Below are 21,326 nucleotides of genomic sequence, written 5' to 3' on the forward strand. Positions count from 1 at the left end.
GTTTGTGTCAAAACTAATAACTACTATATATGCTTCCTGGATTTACAATCTACAGAGTACCGTGTTAGGTGATGGAGGTTGTGGGCTTATCATAACAATAAAACAAATTCCTGTAGACAGACAGTCTAATGGAGCCCTGGGAGTGATGTACCAGCTAATGTAACTAACCCCTGCTGGTGAGGGGCCGTAGTAAAGTTCTGACCCTGTATGTAGGTGATGTTTTTATTCTTACTGGGCATGAATCCACATTCTACACAGTCTAATAAACCACTTAACCTCAGAATGAAAATAATCAATTCCTCACCCAGTTTATCAACTCCACCCAGGAATCTATCCATGTTCAATTTCCTCTCCTCACCCAGGAGTCTAACTACAGTATGTGTATGTTAATTTTCCCCTACACTACCCAGGAGTCTAACTACAGTATGTGTATGTTAATTTTCCCCTACACTACCCAGGAGACTAAGTTAAAATTTCCTCTATACCACCTAGGGGTCTAACCATGTTAAAATTACCCCTACACCAACCAGGAGCCTAATCGGGGGAACATTTTCCCTACACCACACACGAGTCTAACCAAGATTTCCTCAACAATATCAACACTTAGCTGGCTTCAATCCCAAGCATTGCCATTAAGCCATTTTTCTTACAAGCACTTTGTTAGATACTTTCAAGGGTGTTCAGGTTGATACCATGTTTGAAAGTTTGAGGACTTTTTTGGCCCCGGATATGACGCGACAGGTGGCGGTCTGGTCAAGATGAAGTATGTGATTGGTCAATGTAGCGGTCAATGCAAAATGCTGAATATGCAAATGTTGTGACATATACGGAAACAAAAATGGCTTCCAATGTGAATCGACTGCGGTTGAAAACTATAACAGCTTCCGCAATGAAGAGAATAATAGGAAAATGGGTCAAACACAATCCTAGAATTAAACTTGGGAAGCAGTACAATAGATTGTAACAGTTCAAACATGAAAACAGCAGTAATACGGACGCCGCTCGTATTCTGCTTGATTGTTTGATAGTAGGTCATGATAATCTCGGTAATATTTACACAAATACAGTCTGTACCAGTACATCGCTACTGTCACTATACTATATGAACAGTGTTTACACTTATTTACACATAAATATGTGTGCCGTAATATTTACAGAACGTGTTATTTAACATTTAAACCACTGTGTATAATATCGTTATCCAACTAACCCAGATGGAATATAGATATCGCCTTGTAAACTATCGTGTGTTTGTGTTGCCACGATTTCAAAACAGTCACGTAATGATCTAAAAATAATTTCCGCGCTAAATTTAGAGGGGGATTCCCAACTAAATCGAGTGGTCAAGCTGGACATAGGGATTGACTGTGAACATTGGAACAGCACAGAAACATAACTGGAAAGGAACAAAATGCGTACAATCAGTGAAAATTGCAACGTTTTTACCGTGATGTCCCTTTTAAATTGAATGCAAGCTGAATAAGTGGATGCATCTATTCAAATGACACATTTGTAGTCTTATTATCACCAAAAATGATTCAAACTGATATAATTTTGTTATCCGTGCTGAAACTGCGCATTTATTAATTACATCGTAGTTCGTTAATTTATTTCACCAGTAGTTTTACATTATAACCACCAGCATTAAAACTATGCCGTTTATCTTTTTTAAAGATATTTCTTGTTTTCACTTGTTTTAGTTAGGGCATGCATTCTTGTCTCATTTGGGAAATTAGTGAATTAGGAAGGACAATATCAGAAATAACCTGGAGATTATGGGAATTTAATGGGAATGACTTTCATGTGGAATAATTTCTATTGGAAAAATAATGTGGCCTGTTATTGGCCCCAAAACAAATCAAAGCTCAAAGTTCAAAATTTCAAAATGTTCATATGGTGCACAGCTGATGACAGGAGTCATGTAATGGTGACCTATAAAACATGGGAGGGGTCATGTAATGGTGACCTATAAAACATGGGAGGAGTCATGTAATGGTGACCTATAAAACATGGGAGGGGTCATGTAATGGTGACCTATAAAACATGGGAGAGGTCATGTAATGGTGACCTATAAAACATGGGAGAGGTCATGTAATGGTGACCTATAAAACATGGGAGGGGTAATGTAATGATGACCTATAAAACATGGGAGGAGTCATGTAATGGTGACCTATAAAACATGGGAGGGGTCATGTGATGATGACCTATAAAACATGGGAGGAGTCATGTAATGGTGACCTATAAAACATGGGAGGGGTCATGTGATGATGACCTATAAAACATGGGAGGAGTCATGTAATGGTGACCTATAAAACATGGGAGAGGTCATGTAATGGTGACCTATAAAACATGGGAGGAGTCATGTAATGGTGACCTATAAAACATGGGAGGGGTCATGTAATGGTGACCTATAAAACATGGGAGGGGTCATGTAATGGTGACCTATAAAAGGTGGGAGGAGTCATGTAATGGTGGCCTATAAAAGGTGGGAGGGGTCATGTAATGGTGACCTATAAAACATGGGAGGGGTCATGTAATTGTGACCTATAAAACATGGGAGAGGTCATGTAATGGTGACCTATAAAAGGTAGGAGGGGTCATGTAATGATGACCTATAAAACATGGGAGGAGTCATGTAATGGTGACCTATAAAACATGGGAGGAGTCATGTAATGGTGACCTATAAAACATGGGAGGAGTCATGTAATGGTGACCTATAAAAGGTGGGAGGGGTCATGTAATGGTGACCTATAAAACATGGGAGAGGTCATGTAATGGTGACCTATAAAACATGGGAGGAGTCATGTAATGGTGGCCTATAAAAGGTGGGAGGGGTCATGTAATGGTGACCTATAAAAGGTGGGAGGGGTCATGTAATGGTGACCTATAAAACATGGGAGGGGTCATGTAATGGTGACCTATAAAACATGGGAGGGGTCATGTAATGGTGACCTATAAAACATGGGAGGGGTCATGTAATGGTGACCTATAAAACATGGGAGGGGTCATGTAATGGTGACCTATAAAACATGGGAGGGGTCATGTAATGGTGACCTATAAAACATGGGAGGGGTCATGTAATGGTGACCTATAAAACATGGGAGGGGTCATGTAATGGTGACCTATAAAACATGGGAGGGGTCATGTAATGGTGACCTATAAAACATGGGAGGGGTCATGTAATGGTGACCTATAAAACATGGGAGGGGTCATGTAATGGTGACCTATAAAACATGGGAGGGGTCATGTAATGGTGACCTATAAAACATGGGAGAGGTCATGTAATGGTGACCTATAAAACATGGGAGGGGTCATGTAATGGTGACCTATAAAACATGGGAGGAGTCATGTAATGGTGACCTATAAAACATGGGAGAGGTCATGTAATGGTGACCTATAAAAGGTGGGAGGGGTCATGTAATGGTGACCTATAAAACATGGGAGGAGTCATGTAATGGTGACCTATAAAAGGTGGGAGGGGTCATGTAATGGTGACCTATAAAACATGGGAGAGGTCATGTAATGGTGACCTATAAAACATGGGAGGAGTCATGTAATGGTGGCCTATAAAAGGTGGGAGGGGTCATGTAATGGTGACCTATAAAACATGGGAGGAGTCATGTAATGGTGACCTATAAAAGGTGGGAGGGGTCATGTAATGGTGACCTATAAAACATGGGAGAGGTCATGTAATGGTGACCTATAAAACATGGGAGGAGTCATGTAATGGTGACCTATAAAACATGGGAGAGGTCATGTAATGGTGACCTATAAAACATGAGAGGAGTCATGTAATGGTGACCTATAAAACATGGGAGGAGTCATGTAATGGTGACCTATAAAACATGGGAGAGGTCATGTAATGGTGACCTATAAAACATGGGAGGAGTCATGTAATGGTGACCTATAAAACATGGGAGGGGTCATGTAATGGTGACCTATAAAAGGTGGGAGGGGTCATGTAATGGTGACCTATAAAACATGGGAGAGGTCATGTAATGGTGACCTATAAAACATGGGAGGGGTCATGTAATGGTGACCTATAAAACATGGGAGAGGTCATGTAATGGTGACCTATAAAACATGGGAGGAGTCATGTAATGGTGACCTATAAAACATGGGAGGAGTCATGTAATGGTGACCTATAAAACATCCCTCTCACCGGACTTCTTCTTTCCTGAAATCTCTATTGGAAGATTTGTGATTATCATCATGAGTTGTCACTACCGATGTATGAATAAATTTGATCATTTGAAAATGGAAATGAAACCCACTTTGCAACTCGTCAATTACTTGTCGAAGAAATCTTAGGCACCATCTAAATGATGAGGTTTAATCAATTTCTCTGTCAGACCAACATCCCTTTCTGTGGCTGCTTATTGATTCTAACTCCTACTGCTGTATCCTATTACCTGTGGACCGAAGTGTGAATAGTCAGACTGGTGATGAATCAGTCTTCTAACCCTTTATACACAACTCAATGCTCGCAGATATTACACTAAAGTATTTCTGTGGGACTGTCCAATTAAGTACAATAAATCAAAAATACTGCTACCATTTTTTATAAATCTGATTCATTTTTCACAATATCCATTCCAAAATGTCATGAAACTGCAGCTGGTCAACTTGGAATATAATAAACTCAGTCTATCTCTGATCACACGAATTTAGTCATTAGTACATTCAAAATATCACCGGGGTATACAGCCCAAACCTATACTGTAAAGGTGGAAATTTATGAAGGGTAACGTTGGGGGAGGGGAGGGAGTAGGATTTACATGTAGAATGTGAATTTGGTATAATCAAGCACGCAAACAGTAATTGTACTTCAAATGATATCTGTAAAACTTCAGGAAATGATAAAATATCACTATTAACAGAATCAGGTCTAGATCTTAGATCTACCATCATGTATATATGCATAAGACAATAAACGATCGAGATTGACCTACAGTATAGGTACAGTAATGGCATCCATCACCTGATAACAATGTATGGGAACCTTTTGTTCTATAATTAATTGCTCAAGATCAAATAAAGAAGTTTTAAATCTAAACACAGATGCCAATGTTTTAAGTTCCCTTAGTAAGTTGTACACATCTTTAGTGGAGCATCATTACAGGTAGTCTTATCTCTGCACTCATCAATGTGTATAAAATCATAGTAATCATATTTCATAAATATTTCTTAAAATATCAACTTTTCTTGGCAAGCAGTTGGTAGTTGAGGAGGAACATGGAGCTGTATATATACAGCTGTGCTACCTGTGGTATACATTACCTACACAGGTTTAAATGAAGGGTTCACATCCTACACACCAATCTACAAACTTGGATCATTAAGACAGATAAAACTTCAAAAAGATATTTATACCTACCATAAACCTAATTAGCTATATATATATAAGTGCTATAAATAGACAACTGTATGATACAGCATTTGCTACAAGGAGTAGGAGATGGCGTTCTCTAAAACATGGACTATCAGAGTCGATATGAGGACAACCTTGATATGTAGATAAACTAACTCACTACTGTAAACATACATGTTTTAGTGGTAATCTTTTCTTAGCGATTTTCTTACAGGAAGTATTGCGATAAGTTATGATTGTGCTTTTACAGTACTGTATACAATTCTATAATTTCTATAGAAGATCATGTGGGTGTGCCCATTCTTCTCTCTGGTATAATTTGGAAATGTGCAGATGACAGATTTGTTTGTTTGTTCTTGTTTAACATCCTATTAACAGCCAGGGTCATCTAATTAAGGACGTGCCAGGTTTTGGAGGTGGAGAAAAGCCAGAGTACCCGGAGAAAAATCACCGGCCTACGGTCAGTACCTGGCAACTGCCCCTACGTAGGTTTCGAACTCGCAACCCAGAGATGGAGGGCTAGTGATAAAGTGTCAGGACACCTTAACCACTCTGCCATCGGTAAGTTTTAGAAAAGGTGATTGAAAAATAGAAATAGGAAGCTATGGGGGCTACAGGCCCCAAGTGTTGGCAGACTACAGCATCAACGCAGTAGGTAGAGCCAAGGGGAAAGCATGAAAGGGGGTTAGAGATCCCTTCTGGTAAGGCGGGGTAGGAGGGGAAGGTCTCCCCCAGAAAATGTTTTGAATTATAGATGCCTGTAGGTGGCATTTGGGCACTTTTAGTGTTGTTATTAATTATTTCTTACCTGAAAAATTTGGGTAGTTTCTGATGTTTTAATTTTTGATAAACTAAAATAAAAACCGCTAATCTTGCTCTATCTATTTAATGGCTCAAATTCAATAAGCCATACATTAGATCTTAGATTTAGAGGGTTTTAAATTGATGTCTCTTTGAATGGCTGGTCGTTGTTGTTCAGTAAACAATGTTTTGAAATAATAAATTTAATTTGACACTATCTAATTTTCATAATTCAATACTTAATTAGTTCACAACATAGTTTAATTCGAAAAATGCTCAGTTTACTGGATTTGAACTAAATCTAAACATGATTTCAAACATTAATTGGAAGTAAATGAAAAATCCATGAGGAAACTGTAATTTGGTCCTCTTTACTGACAGAATAATTAACCTATCTTATTTACAAATTGCAATGTGATTCACTTAGCCGATATAAATAAATACATATCAACAAAATAAAATGTATATAAAGCAACTATAAACATCTACATATTCTAACGTACCACCTGTATTTCAATTTTGTGTGACAAAGAAATTGTGTATCTTAAGTTTTTTCTTCAATATCTCTATTTTTTGTCGATCTCATTCTCTGTCAGTTAGACGTTTGTCAGAAGACGTAGTGCATTTCAAACACACTGGTAATAATAATGCTGTTTGTTTTATAAAAGACCCAGATGGGAAAAACACCTGGGATTATCCTACAGATTCAGGCAAGATAAGCAAAGACATTTCGTGTCATTTGCCGATATTGACCAAATTAATATATTATATGGAAATGTCAATTCTGTTAAAAATTAGTGCTTCTACAAGAATAGCCTGTTGTATACATAAATAGAAATATCTGGCAGTTTTTGCCGACAACCAGCTTTAACCCGGACTTATCATAACGACAATGCTTTGATCAAGCATGACATCATTTTCAATTTACTACATATTACATATACTTTTCTTTAACATGTATTTTGATTGTATAAACAAAACTGTACATTTGAAAACTGTTATAAGATAAGATATATGTCATTGTATACCCAGTGATTGCCACTTACCATAGACTCCTTGTCATCCCTGTTGTTATGCCGGATTGCTATCCATCGGTCCGATGTCATAGTAACCCTGGACCATGTCACCTGGTCGCCAGGGATACCAATGTGGGCAAGCTGGATAGATAAAAGACATTTTGTCAATCAATGATGATCATGTAAAAACTACTTCAGCTGATTAAGTTAATAGGTTGCATAGGAAAGATCAATAGTTACATTTATACATTATATTTAACTGCTAAATTCTAGATCTATACTTTTTCTTAATTGAGTATATAATGTATTATGTATTTTCTTTATTCAATGAATAATGTTTGACAAATTTTAAGAAGTCATAATTTATTTTATTATTTTCGCCTATTTACCTCAGGAAAGCACTGCAATGTTGTCCCAGACTTAAGTTGTATTATATATGTAACCTAGTAGAATTAACAATTGCTCTTAATACTTTGGTCTGTTTTTGTTTAATGTCCTATTAACAGCCAGGGTCATTTAAGGACGTGCCAGGTTTTAAAGGTGGAGGAAAGCCGGAGTACCCGGAGAAAAACCACCGGCCTACGGTCAGTACCTGGCAACTGCCCCACGTAGGTTTCGAACTCGCAACCCAGAGGTGGAGGGCTAGTGTTAAGGGTGTCGGGACACCTTAACCACTCGGCCACTGCGGCCCCGCTCTTAATACATCTTTGTTGGTATCTTAATTATAGAACAGCATTTGTCTAAAGCATATCACTGCACTACCGTAAAGTCTATACAACTTAAGTTAGTGTTAGGGATCCAAATATTGAAAACCGATAAAATAAACATTCTAAACTTTAATTAGGACAAATTCAACAAAAAATGATATATTCAACCTCTACATTTTAAGGCAGTTCAAAAATAAATCATGAAAGTCATATAGCCAGTTAAGCTACCTCCGCCCCCCCCCCCCCCCCCCCCCCCACATCCCCCTTTTATATTATTCTTATTTATCATCAATGAATCTTAGTTGACTGTTCCTTATATGATCATGACATATATACAGTATGATAAATCTTAATTCTTAATTATAAGCTATCACATACACATTCAACAAAATATCAACAGTAAAACTATTTTAACTGCTGTAATAAGAAGAGAACTCATGCACTGTTAGCTTTATAAACTGAGGGTCTATCTAGAATTTACTGAGAGTACAACATTACAACAATGCTGTATTTTACATGGAGATAGATACTCATAACAGTAGCTACTGTTATAGCAGAAAAACATTTGACACAAGAGGTCTTTTCAGTCAAAAGTGAGAAGTGTTTTTTTCCACTACAACAGTTATATACAAGATACCGAAATTTTTATTTAAAGTTGTATATGTTGATATTGTAAAATTAAGTCTGTCAAGCTTTTCTTATGCAGTAATTTTTATGAAAGATGCGCATGTATGCCTTGTAACTCAATTGATTCAGTAATATTTGATAAATCAGACAGCTCATAAGTGGCCTTAATCTCTAATATCATTGATAGTAGACAGAAGACTTCAAATCAATTATGACATAATATGATGCTCTTTTGCTTAAAAACTAGTTTTTTTCAGCAATTAGTTATAAGACCCACATAGAATCAAAACAAGATTACAAAACATCTCTGGAAATTTACAAGAATATACCTTTTATTCAAAGAACCAAACTGACTGAACACCGAAATGATAGAATCAATTTTGAATTTTGCTGTAATGTTCTTTTTTTATAGTTAGGTAGATTTTATATTTGTGATATATCTTACAGCATAGAAATAGTATTCTTTAACTAAATAAATTGTATAATCAATAGTGCATCTAAATCTGACCATAGAAGATAATATATATATTTGACAATCATATAAAACAGTTTCCAGATTAATTCACTGACACACTTACATGACTCAACCGCTGCACATGTATGCATACATGACACAGGTACCAGAGTGCGTAAGCTTAGTCCTCACATCAATGTTATACTCATTTATATCAACAACAGCAGCTGAACTGAACAACATATCGTGTCATTCCCTTACCTGTATTAACTCATGAATAGATACTGGTGGTTTCGCGTCCGTCATTTTATCCTAACCGAGATCTGCAGACCCATAGCACCGGCAAAAATGCAATAAAAACTTCACTTTCCTCAGCATCTCTCAACAGGTCGCTCCAACAAATATCAAAACATCCTCATCGCTGCGCACTGACAGTCAGAGCTCTTCTAAAACGGAAACCACGAATGCTCATTCATGTTGTAACTTCCGGTGTTGCTCCATCATTTCTTCGCAAATGCAATCTTTTCTTATTTCGTGCTTGTTTTCGTGTCATCAGCAGCCGCTATTCGTGACATAGGTGTAGCATCAAACATTTTCTTCCAGTGTTATATCTGGTGTGGTTTTTAGAGAAATGGCGACGCTGAAACAGCCCACAGGTCAGAAGCGACTGACCAATGTTGCTGTTGTAAGGCTGAAGAAAGGAGGGAAGAGATTTGAGATAGCATGCTACCCCAACAAAGTTGTATCATGGAGGAACAAAGTGTCAGTTTCATTTTCAGTTATGATATCGAAAATTTAAATGAACAGGTTACATATGGCCATTTCATTGATTTTAATGATATAATATTGTCCATGTAGCCCGACTTTCCTCTGGCCCTGACACCATGTCTGGTGTAGACTATACTGACCAGTGCTCGAACACTTTATTTATTTTTGCTTCTCCTTTCATAAATCGTACTTTCCGTCCGTTCTTTCCACATGAGTATTATGGGGTGTAACAGCACTTTCTTACCTCCGGTAGCGATAGCTCTCTATCAGGGACGATAATCCAAATTTGAGCAGACGACAATGGTCATCATATAGTGTACAATCAAATATCATCAAACAAATATCGTTTCCGGAAAAGTTAGTATTCATGGAAAAATCTGTATTTTGAAAGAATTATAGCAAAATACATAATTCAAAAGAAAAGTAATGATTCAAATGTAGATCTGACACAGTTTTGAAAACAAATATCAAAATGACGGACGAAGACAGATTCTGGGTTGGGTGTGACAGCAGGTACCACTACGAATGTCTACCGTCACCTGTCCAAACAAAGGTTGACCTTAGCTTGATTCTCGACGAGTACCAATGGCTGTGTACCAGATGTAGACAAGAGTAATAAGTTTTGACATTTCTAGCAAAATATAATATAGGTATGGGACATCTTTACTCGTCAATGCTACTATGATCTGAATCGGAAGATATGCACACTGGTCCAAAATGTCAGCTTCCGATCTATTTTTATCCCACGGGATGTTTGATAATCTGAACAACATTATTTAAGAAAGGATGTATGTACATTACAATATAACCGACTTTACCACAAAAAAAACTGAAAACAAAAGCTTTATAGGGGTGTTCGAGCACTGGTCTGTACTTATGTAAATACCCGCCATTGCACAGGTGTCATGTGACCTGCTGCCAAAAATAAACCAACGTGCACAAGTCACGGTGATAGGCTTGAAATTACTAACAGTAAGTCTGCCCTGTATAATCACAACTGAACTTTAACTTTTCAATAGGTATTGGAAATAAAACAACAAAAAACTACGTTTTGTGTTCGAGCACTGGTCGGATGAGTCTAGGTCCAGAGCGCACTGTATATGAACACGTGGAATTCTCCGACACTGTTTGTTGTCGCTATCATTTTGGTGCAAATATAATAAAATCGGGCGTGACATAACAAATACCTTACATAAATGGATAAATGAGATATTAATTTACCCCGAACACCAATTTAGTCCCATATAGGTGTTCTATTCTGTCCATACATACCCTCTCTTTACACTAGGCCATGCTAGGCCAAATTTCACACTGTTACCCGTCATTTTGTAAGTGACAGTGCAACTAACCACCCCAATCGAAACGCAATGGACAGAAAAGACCAAATATCATTTATCATGTTTTTCTTCTTACATAGGTTAAATACAGAAAACTAAGCGTATTATTTCCTAAAACATGTTATATTTAATATAAGAATATGTTATATACAAATTATAAGTGGTTATAAATAGTAATAAATGGGGTTTTTTTTCTGTTTTTTTTTTCGCTCCATTGCATACCGATTAGGGTGATTAGGTAGAGATTAGGTAGAGTCAAGTGTGAAATTTTGACCAGCGTAAAGCGAGGGTCTGTACGGATGGAATATAACACTGATATTGGACTTAATGGGTGTTTTAGGGTTAATAAATATTTCATCTATCCATGTATGTAAGGTATGTGTTATGTCACATCCGATTTTATGGTGTTTGCACCAAAATCTTTGCGACACCAAACAGTGTAGGAGAATTCCACTTTTCATATAGTAGTGCCCTCTGGCCCTACGCCAGACATGGTGTCAGGGCCAGAGGAGACTCGGGCTATTGTCCATGTTGCTGTTGATTGATAAATATATTCTTAATACACTAATATAATTTGTCATTTAACATGATTTATTGGTGTAGATACATCTTAACTGAACCATTATCCCACAGCTTTTACTTATTGATGATTTAACTTAATTATATCATTAAACTTTGTAAACATATAGACTCTGACTCAGGATAGGAGAAATTTACATTTGTCTTGCTTCTTACCTAGAACACCATACTTTGTACAAACATGCATCTTAGGATACAAATATGCATGATAGGAAGTATCACTAATGCAATGTCCCTTCCAATCTCAAATTGTGTTTTATTTATTATTTGTTCCTGTCTACCTGTCTTTAACTCTGTCAGCTCTTAATATTGTGTCATATTTCTTCTTGATGTGAGGAAACGATGTCTACTGAAAGAGTATTCACTGTTCTCTTATTGCAGTTTTTCTTTTTCTGGTCATTAGACCTAGTCAGCATGCTTTGATTTTGGGAACAATAGGAGATAGGAGACCGATACAGTGTACCTTATGATTTTGGGGACACTAGGAGATAGGAGACCGATACAGTGTACCTTATGATTTCAGGGACACTAGGAGATAGGAGACCGATACAGTGTACCTTATGATTTTGGGGACACTAGGAGATAGGAGACCGATACAGTGTACCTTATGATTTCAGGGACACTAGGAGATAGGAGACCGATACAGTGTACCTTATGATTTTGGGGACACTAGGAGATAGGAGACCGATACAGTGTACCTTATGATTTTGGGGACACTAGGAGATAGGAGACCGATACAGTGTACCTTATGCGTTTACTTTCAGTTATTGCCATTTTTTTTTCATTTTTTCCTGTGTGAAATCATTAAGTCATCACTTTATATATTTCCACTGACCTATCTCCATGTCAGGTTAATGCCCCCCACCCCACCTCTCTCTCTCTCTCCCTCCCTCCCGAAATAGGATCCAGTGGCCTGAGAAAATGCTTAAATCTCTTGACATCGGAAATTTTCATACCTATCTGATGCATAAAAAATTTAATGATATTGCCTAAAATGAGGTGGAAAAGTTACAAGGTTTTGAATTACATACTACTCCTGTATATTGACTGTGTATGTTTTGTTGTTACAGAGAAACAGATATAGATGAAGTGCTGCAAACTCATGCTGTTTTCACGAATGTTTCCAAGGGAGAAATGGCCAAAACAGCTGAACTGAAAAAGATCTTTGGTACAGACAATCAGACAGAGATCTGTTTACAGGTAAAAAAAATTAGTTAAATAATAATCAATGAATCTGATGGCATAATAACTACGTACTATCAGTAACACAATACCTATGTGATGTCTTAGCTTCATGGCTCAACATACGTGACCTCACAAAATAAAGAATTAGGGAGTGAAAATACTGCCATTTCAGAGTTTATATCAGTCTTACAATATGCTGTTTTATTGAATGTTTGGAAACCAACCTTAGTTATATATTAAACATTTTATTAATTTTCATTTTTCATGAGATTCATGAGACATACCTTAAATTGTTCATATCACTTCACTAGAGACCTTACAAAAAAGTCAATGGCTCAGTTCATGTAAGACCCTATTTAACTTACTTGAAGTTAAGTTATAAGTCACGTTATAAGTCATTTTATAAGTCGCCACTGGAACTAGAGAGACTATAATTTTGCCTTGTTGTCTGTGACCTAGCTGTATCTAAGACAAAGTTTGCCAGAGGTCCATTTCCTACACTGCTTATCACATGAAATTTATATTGGCATATAATTTCACATTTGATGGGGGATTGTAATTTGTTGAATCATCTTGTTTTTGTTTTATTTCCAGATAATAGCCAAGGGTGAATTACAAGTGTCGGAGAAGGAACGTCATGCACAATTAGAATCTATGTTCAAAGACATTGCTACAATAGTATCAGATAAATGTGTAAACCCAGACACGAATCGTCCGTACCCAGTAACACTCATTGAAACAGCCATGAAGGATATACATTTCTCTGTGAAACCAACAAGAAGTACAAAACAGCAGGTAGGCAAAGGTTCAATTAGTTACTGAAGATCACAATATTCAGTCATGTACTACACACTCTGGATCTAATCAGTCGGTTATGTCTTCAAACTCGAGCCCATCCAATCTGTTCAGATTTATGAAAATGACTTACATGATAGATGTAGACCAATTAGACTTTGTGTAGAATTTTATTGTAGTGTACAACCTTACTTTGTCTGGTTTGCTGATGATCAGACATATGTTGGCAGTTCATTCTCACGTCAAGATGGTTTCTTACACTTCACTATTGATATAAAACTTTACCAATTTTCCTAGCACCTGGTATACTTAAAGGTTAGGTATGGTTAGTTCTTTTAATAAACTGTATATTTGTAGTTCATTAGTAGTTGAAGTGTATTCATTCTATATCCATCACAGAAACTCTGTCCACTGAAGGCCAAAAGATGCTAATAATAGACGGTAAACCCATTCATAATGATAATAATAAAATGATGTCTTTCTGGGCCCATTTTGATTAATATTCATAGCAAGTATTATCATAGAGATACTCATATTTAAGAATTTAGTCATCAAACAAAAAATTAAGATGTAACAATTGTCCTGAAGGTGGTGCCAGGTTTTAAGCTGAAATTTCATCATCAAACACATAAAAAATACTGAAGAAAAAAGAATTATTTTTACAAAAATGTCATTGTTATGATATTGAACAAACTATCTTAAGTTTTTAAATGAACATCCACCACTGATGTAAGCGTTAATGGTTAAACACAATTAAAATATGAATATGGTAAATGTTTCATATTTTCAGGCATTAGAGGTGATAAAACAGCTCACAGAAACAGATTCAATCAACATACAGAGAGCCCACATGCAATTAAAGATCACTGTCCCAGGTAAGTTAGAACAAATATTTAGAACGAATAATTAAAACGAAATATCACTGTCCCAGGTAAATTAAAACGGATTAAAATAATATATCACTGTCCCAGGTAAGTTAAAATGGATTAAAATAATATATCACTGTACCAGGTAAGTTAATACGGATTAAAATAATATATCACTTTCCCAAGTAAGTTAAAACAGATTAAGATAATATATCATTGTCCCAGGTAAGTTAAAACGGATTAAGATAATATATCACTGTCCCAGGTCGGTCAAAACTAAATATCATTGTACCAGGTATTGTCAAACCTACATATCACTGATCTAGGTAAATTAAAATGGATTAAAATGAAATATCACCATCCCAGGTAAGTCAAAGCTAAATATCACCATCCCAGGTAAGTCAAAGCTAAATATCACCATCCCAGGTCAGTCAAAAATAAATATCACCATCCTAGGTAAGTCAAAGCTAAATATCACCATCCTAGGTAGGTCAAAAATAAATATCACCATCCTAGGTAAGTCAAAGCTAAATATCACCATCCTAGGTAGGTCAAAAATAAATATCACCATCCTAGGTAAGTCAAAGCTAAATATCACCATCCTAGGTAGGTCAAAAGTGAATATCAGCGTCCCAGGTCGGTCAAACTTATCGATTCATTGTCCTGGAACCGTTCTGTCATTTTCAGCAATGGTGACATTGACATTTAACCTTTGACCTTTTGACTTTTAAAAATGATTGCAAGCAAATACTTCCAATAAAACAGTGTGTAAAGGAACTGTTCCAAGGGAAATGTTTAAGGCAGCTAGTGAAAACAATTAAAAAAATCTATTAATAGTTACATTGACCTTAAACTTTTTAAGCAGTGTAATTTGATTTGGTCGTTGAACTTAATTGTCCAGAAACCAAATTTCTATTTGAAGTAATTGTGACCTCAACTTTTGACCAGAACAGAAAAACTGTGTATGAAGCTGGAGTTATTCACAGGAAACCAAATTATCCATTTGTAGTAACAATGACCTTGACCTATGTTCTTTTGACTGAAAAGAAATCCCAGGTAAATACTTCAAGTAAAGAAACAATACATGAAGCTGGAGTTTGATCAGTCCTCAAGATGGTGATGCAGACAGATGGAAGGAATTAAAGAAACAATACATGAAGCTGGAGTTTGATCAGTCCTCAAGATGGTGATGCAGAAAGACGGACGGACGGATGGATGGACAGCAGCATTACCATAACCCTTTCTGATCTTAAATAAGGGGAGATAACCAGTTCAGAGCTCCATTGGCTGCGGTTTACCTTGTGTATATAATAATCAAGGTTTGGCGTTATCTTGTATTCATTATGTTTTTCTTTATGATTTCAAAGGAAAAGATGGGAAGAAGGTTCGAGAAAAAGTGAAGAAACTTGCTACAACAGTTGAACAAGATGAATTTGATCATGATTTGGAAATGGTAATAATTATCACGTCATGTCTGATAGCTTCTGTATGGTAGTGCTTTGAAATAAAGTCTTGTGTACATTTTACAAGAGATTCGACATGTTAATGTAATATTGAATTTATTAAATGAGCTGTAAGATTATGGGACAAGCTGTCGCCTATACATGTTGTGAGGTGCTGGGGAGAGTTGTAGCCTGTTCATGCTGTAAGGTGATGGAACAAGTTGTGTTGTAAAGTGGAGTGGGCGAGTCGTAACCTGTATGTGTTGTAAGGTGATGGGGAGAGTTGTAACCTGTGGGTGTGGGCGAGTCGTAACCTGTATGTGTTAAGTGGTGTGGGCGAGTCTTAACCTGTATGTGTTAAGTGGTGTGGGCGAGTCGTAACCTGTATGTGTTGTAAGGTGATGGGGAGAGTTGTAATCTGTGGGTGTGGGCGAGTCGTAACCTGTATGTGTTGTAAGGTGATGGGGAGAGTTGTAACCTGTGGGTGTGGGCGAGTCGTAACCTGTATGTGTTAAGTGGTGTGGGCGAGTCGTAACCTGTATGTGTTAAGTGGTGTGGGCGAGTCGTAACCTGTATGTGTTAAGTGGTGTGGGCGAGTCGTAACCTGTATGTGTTAAGTGGTATGGGCGAGTCGTAACCTGTATGTGTTAAGTGGTGTGGGCGAGTCGTAACCTGTATGTGTTAAGTGGTGTGGGCGAGTCGTAACCTGTGGGTGTGGGCGAGTTGTAACCTGTATGTGTTGTAAGGTGATGGGGAGAGTTGTAATCTGTGGGTGTGGGCGAGTCGTAACCTGTATGTGTTGTAAGGTGATTGGGAGAGTTGTAATCTGTGGGTGTGGGCGAGTCGTAACCTGTATGTGTTGTAAGGTGGTGTGGGCGAGTCGTAACCTGTATGTGTTGTAAGGTGGTGTGGGCGAGTCGTAACCTGTATGTGTTGTAAGGTGGTGTGGGCGAGTCGTAACCTGTATGTGTTGTACGGTGGTGTGGGCGAGTTGTAACCTGTATGTGTTGTACGGTTGTGTGGGCGAGTCATAACCTGTATGTGTTGTAAGGTGGTGTGGGCGAGTGGTAACCTGTATGTGTTGTAAGGTGGTGTGGGCGAGTGGTAACCTGTATGTGTTGTAAGGTGGTGTGGGCGAGTCGTAACCTGTATGTGTTGTACGGTGGTGTGGGCGAGTTGTAACCTGTATGTGTTGTACGGTTGTGTGGGCGAGTCATAACCTGTATGTGTTGTAAGGTTGTGTGGGAGAGTCGTAACCTGTATGTGTTGTACTGTTGTGTGGGCAAGTCGTAACCTGTATGTGTTGTAAGGTGATGGGGAGAGTTGTAACCTGTGGGTGTGGGCGAGTCGTAACCTGTATGTGTTGTAAGGTGATGGGGAGAGTTGTAACCTGTGGGTGTGGGCAAGTCGTAACCTGTATGTGTTAAGTGGTGTGGGCGAGTCTTAACCTGTATGTGTTAAGTGGTGTGGGCGAGTCGTAACCTGTATGTGTTGTAAGGTGGTGTGGGCGAGTCGTAACCTGTATGTGTTGTAAGGTGGTGTGGGCGAGTCGTAACCTGTATGTGTTGTAAGGTGGTGTGGGCGAGTCGTAACCTGTATGTGTTGTACGGTGGTGTGGGCGAGTCGTAACCTGTATGTGTTGTACGGTTGTGTGGGCGAGTCATAACCTGTATGTGTTGTAAGGTGGTGTGGGCGAGTCGTAACCTGTATGTGTTGTAAGGTGGTGTGGGCGAGTGGTAACCTGTATGTGTTGTAAGGTGGTGTGGGCGAGTCGTAACCTGTATGTGTTGTACGGTGGTGTGGGCGAGTTGTAACCTGTATGTGTTGTACTGTTGTGTGGGCAAGTCGTAACCTGTATGTGTTGTAAGGTGATGGGGAGAGTTGTAACCTGTGGGTGTGGGCGAGTCGTAACCTGTATGTGTTGTAAGGTGATGGGGAGAGTTGTAACCTGTGGGTGTGGGCAAGTCGTAACCTGTATGTGTTAAGTGGTGTGGGCGAGTCTTAACCTGTATGTGTTAAGTGGTGTGGGCGAGTCGTAACCTGTATGTGTTGTAAGGTGGTGTGGGCGAGTCGTAACCTGTATGTGTTGTAAGGTGGTGTGGGCGAGTCGTAACCTGTATGTGTTGTAAGGTGGTGTGGGCGAGTCGTAACCTGTATGTGTTGTACGGTGGTGTGGGCGAGTTGTAACCTGTATGTGTTGTACGGTTGTGTGGGCGAGTCATAACCTGTATGTGTTGTAAGGTTGTGTGGGAGAGTCGTAACCTGTATGTGTTGTACTGTTGTGTGGGCAAGTCGTAACCTGTATGTGTTGTAAGGTGATGGGGAGAGTTGTAACCTGTGGGTGTGGGCGAGTCGTAACCTGTATGTGTTGTAAGGTGATGGGGAGAGTTGTAACCTGTGGGTGTGGGCAAGTCGTAACCTGTATGTGTTAAGTGGTGTGGGCGAGTCTTAACCTGTATGTGTTAAGTGGTGTGGGCGAGTCGTAACCTGTATGTGTTGTAAGGTGGTGTGGGCGAGTCGTAACCTGTATGTGTTGTAAGGTGGTGTGGGCGAGTCGTAACCTGTATGTGTTGTAAGGTGGTGTGGGCGAGTCGTAACCTGTATGTGTTGTACGGTGGTGTGGGCGAGTCGTAACCTGTATGTGTTGTACGGTTGTGTGGGCGAGTCATAACCTGTATGTGTTGTAAGGTGGTGTGGGCGAGTCGTAACCTGTATGTGTTGTAAGGTGGTGTGGGCGAGTCGTAACCTGTATGTGTTGTAAGGTGGTGTGGGCGAGTCGTAACCTGTATGTGTTGTACGGTGGTGTGGGCGAGTTGTAACCTGTATGTGTTGTACTGTTGTGTGGGCAAGTCGTAACCTGTATGTGTTGTAAGGTGATGGGGAGAGTTGTAACCTGTGGGTGTGGGCGAGTCGTAACCTGTATGTGTTGTAAGGTGATGGGGAGAGTTGTAACCTGTGGGTGTGGGCAAGTCGTAACCTGTATGTGTTAAGTGGTGTGGGCGAGTCGTAACCTGTATGTGTTAAGTGGTGTGGGCGAGTCGTAACCTGTATGTGTTGTAAGGTGGTGTGGGCGAGTCGTAACCTGTATGTGTTGTAAGGTGGTGTGGGCGAGTCGTAACCTGTATGTGTTGTAAGGTGGTGTGGGCGAGTCGTAACCTGTATGTGTTGTACGGTGGTGTGGGCGAGTCGTAACCTGTATGTGTTGTACGGTTGTGTGGGCGAGTCATAACCTGTATGTGTTGTAAGGTGGTGTGGGCGAGTCGTAACCTGTATGTGTTGTAAGGTGGTGTGGGCGAGTGGTAACCTGTATGTGTTGTAAGGTGGTGTGGGCGAGTCGTAACCTGTATGTGTTGTACGGTGGTGTGGGCGAGTTGTAACCTGTATGTGTTGTACGGTTGTGTGGGCGAGTCATAACCTGTATGTGTTGTACGGTTGTGTGGGCGAGTCATAACCTGTATGTGTTGTACGGTGGTGTGGGCGAGTCGTAACCTGTATGTGTTGTAAGGTGGTGTGGGCGAGTGGTAACCTGTATGTGTTGTAAGGTGGTGTGGACGAGTCGTAACCTGTATGTGTTGTACGGTGGTGGGGCGAGTTGTAACCTGTATGTGTTGTATGGTTGTGTGGGCGAGTCATAACCTGTATGTGTTGTAAGGTTGTGTGGGAGAGTCGTAACCTGTATGTGTTGTACTGTTGTGTGGGCAAGTCGTAACCTGTATGTGTTGTAAGGTGATGGGGAGAGTTGTAACCTGTGGGTGTGGGCGAGTCGTAACCTGTATGTGTTGTAAGGTGATATGGGGAGAGTTGTAACCTGTGGGGTGTGGGCAAGTCGTAACCTGTATGTGTTAAGTGGTGTGGGCGAGTCGTAACCTGTATGTGTTAAGTGGTGTGGGCGAGTCGTAACCTGTATGTGTTAAGTGGTGTGGGCAAGTCGTAACCTCTGGGTGTGGGTGAGTCGTAACCTGTATGTGTTAAGTGGTGTGGGCGAGTCGTAACCTGTATGTGTTGTAAGGTGATGGGGAGAGTTGTAACCTGTGGGTGTGGGCAAGTCGTAACCTGTATGTGTTAAGTGGTGTGGGCGAGTCGTAACCTGTATGTGTTAAGTGGTGTGGGCGAGTCGTAACCTCTGGGTGTGGGTGAGTCGTAACCTGTATGTGTTAAGTGGTGTGGGCGAGTCGTAACCTGTATGTGTTAAGTGGTGTGGGCGAGTCGTAACCTGTATGTGTTAAGTGGTGTGGGCGAGTCGTAACCTCTGGGTGTGGGCGAGTCGTAACCTCTATGTGTTAAGTGGTGTGGGCGAGTCGTAACCTGTGGGTGTGGGCGAGTCGTAACCTGTATGTGTTAAGTGGTGTGGGCGAGTCGTAACCTCTATGTGTTAAGTGGTGAGGGCGAGTCGTAACCTCTGGGTGTGGGCGAGTCGTAACCTGTACATGTTGTAACCGGAATGTTTTTGGTTTGACAGGTGATATTGGTAGATCCTGGGTGTTACAGAGAGATCCATGATATTGTGGTGTCAGGGACAAAAGGAAAGGGACAGTTTGAAGTGCTGAACTTAAAACATGTGGAGGAAGGAGACGAGATGATGTAAAGGACGAATGTTATAGACATATTGGTTGTGTGTTGTCTTCCCACCGGCTCCATCGCTAGATAAGCCATCATGTGTCATCAGTAAGCAACCTATCCAGAAGACAACAGTTGTGTCTCCCCACATACTATTGGAAGATTAGATAGTGATTGATGTGCTCCTGTTTGCAATGCATGTTTTATCATCATATTTAGGAGATGAAGCAGATTCATCCAAGCAGACCCAATAAGTGTTCCTTTTGTAAAATTGTAATCTGATGCTGACCCGACATTATATATCAAGGAAACCGTGCATTGTACTAATTTTGTATGGTACATTTCTGTTAGCATGCTACCTAAACAGTAGGACATCAGACTGGTTTTTAGCATCCTACTGACCAGTAGGACGTCAGACTGGTTTTTAGCATCCTATCTGACCAGTAGGACATCAGACTGGTTTTTAGCATCCTATCTGACCAGTAGGACGTCAGACTGGATTTTAGCATCCTATCTGACCAGTAGGATGTCAAGACTGGTTTTTAGCATCCTATCTGACCAGTAGGACATCAGGCTAGGTTAACATAGACATCGTCAGACTCCAAAAACAGACTGTTGTATGACTGCTGTGTTCAACTGCAGTGAAATATTGATTAGTATGCTTTGTTCAGATTCTCATTGTGAATTAAAATTGGCCTATATTTTTAATTCTATATTAAATATCAATGTATACTTAAATGTGCAATTTTGTGAGAAAAAAATAAATCGTGCATAAAGGTTTCTACTTTTGAAATAACTTTTTTGTCATCAAGAATGTAAAA

At 39.4% G+C, this 21,326-nt stretch overlaps 2 protein-coding genes across 2 annotated transcripts in view; one reads left to right on the forward strand and one right to left on the reverse strand.

Annotated features, from left to right (window-relative positions):
• The window catches only part of LOC117333557 (clathrin heavy chain-like), a 38,661-nt gene extending 29,251 nt beyond the window's left edge, over positions 1 to 9,410 (reverse strand). The window contains exons 1-2 of the mRNA XM_033892894.1: positions 9,238 to 9,410; positions 7,219 to 7,329 (exon numbers count right to left, since the gene is read on the reverse strand). Of these exons, the coding sequence (XP_033748785.1) occupies positions 7,219 to 7,329; positions 9,238 to 9,282 (156 nt within the window). The 5' untranslated portion in view covers positions 9,283 to 9,410. The remainder of the gene's footprint in view (positions 1 to 7,218; positions 7,330 to 9,237) is intronic.
• Positions 9,411 to 9,441: 31 nt separating this feature from the next.
• LOC117333558 (ribosome maturation protein SBDS-like) lies at positions 9,442 to 21,285 on the forward strand. Its single transcript, XM_033892895.1, has 6 exons — positions 9,442 to 9,738; positions 12,731 to 12,860; positions 13,440 to 13,640; positions 14,431 to 14,515; positions 15,874 to 15,959; positions 20,408 to 21,285. The coding sequence occupies exons 1-6, from the start codon at positions 9,608 to 9,610 to the stop codon at positions 20,531 to 20,533; spliced, it is 759 nt and encodes a 252-aa protein (XP_033748786.1). The 5' UTR covers positions 9,442 to 9,607; the 3' UTR covers positions 20,534 to 21,285.
• Positions 21,286 to 21,326: the final 41 nt, after the last annotated feature.

The sequence above is a fragment of the Pecten maximus genome, chromosome 8 (genome assembly GCF_902652985.1).
Source record: "Pecten maximus chromosome 8, xPecMax1.1, whole genome shotgun sequence".
Lineage (NCBI taxonomy): Eukaryota > Metazoa > Mollusca > Bivalvia > Pectinida > Pectinidae > Pecten > Pecten maximus.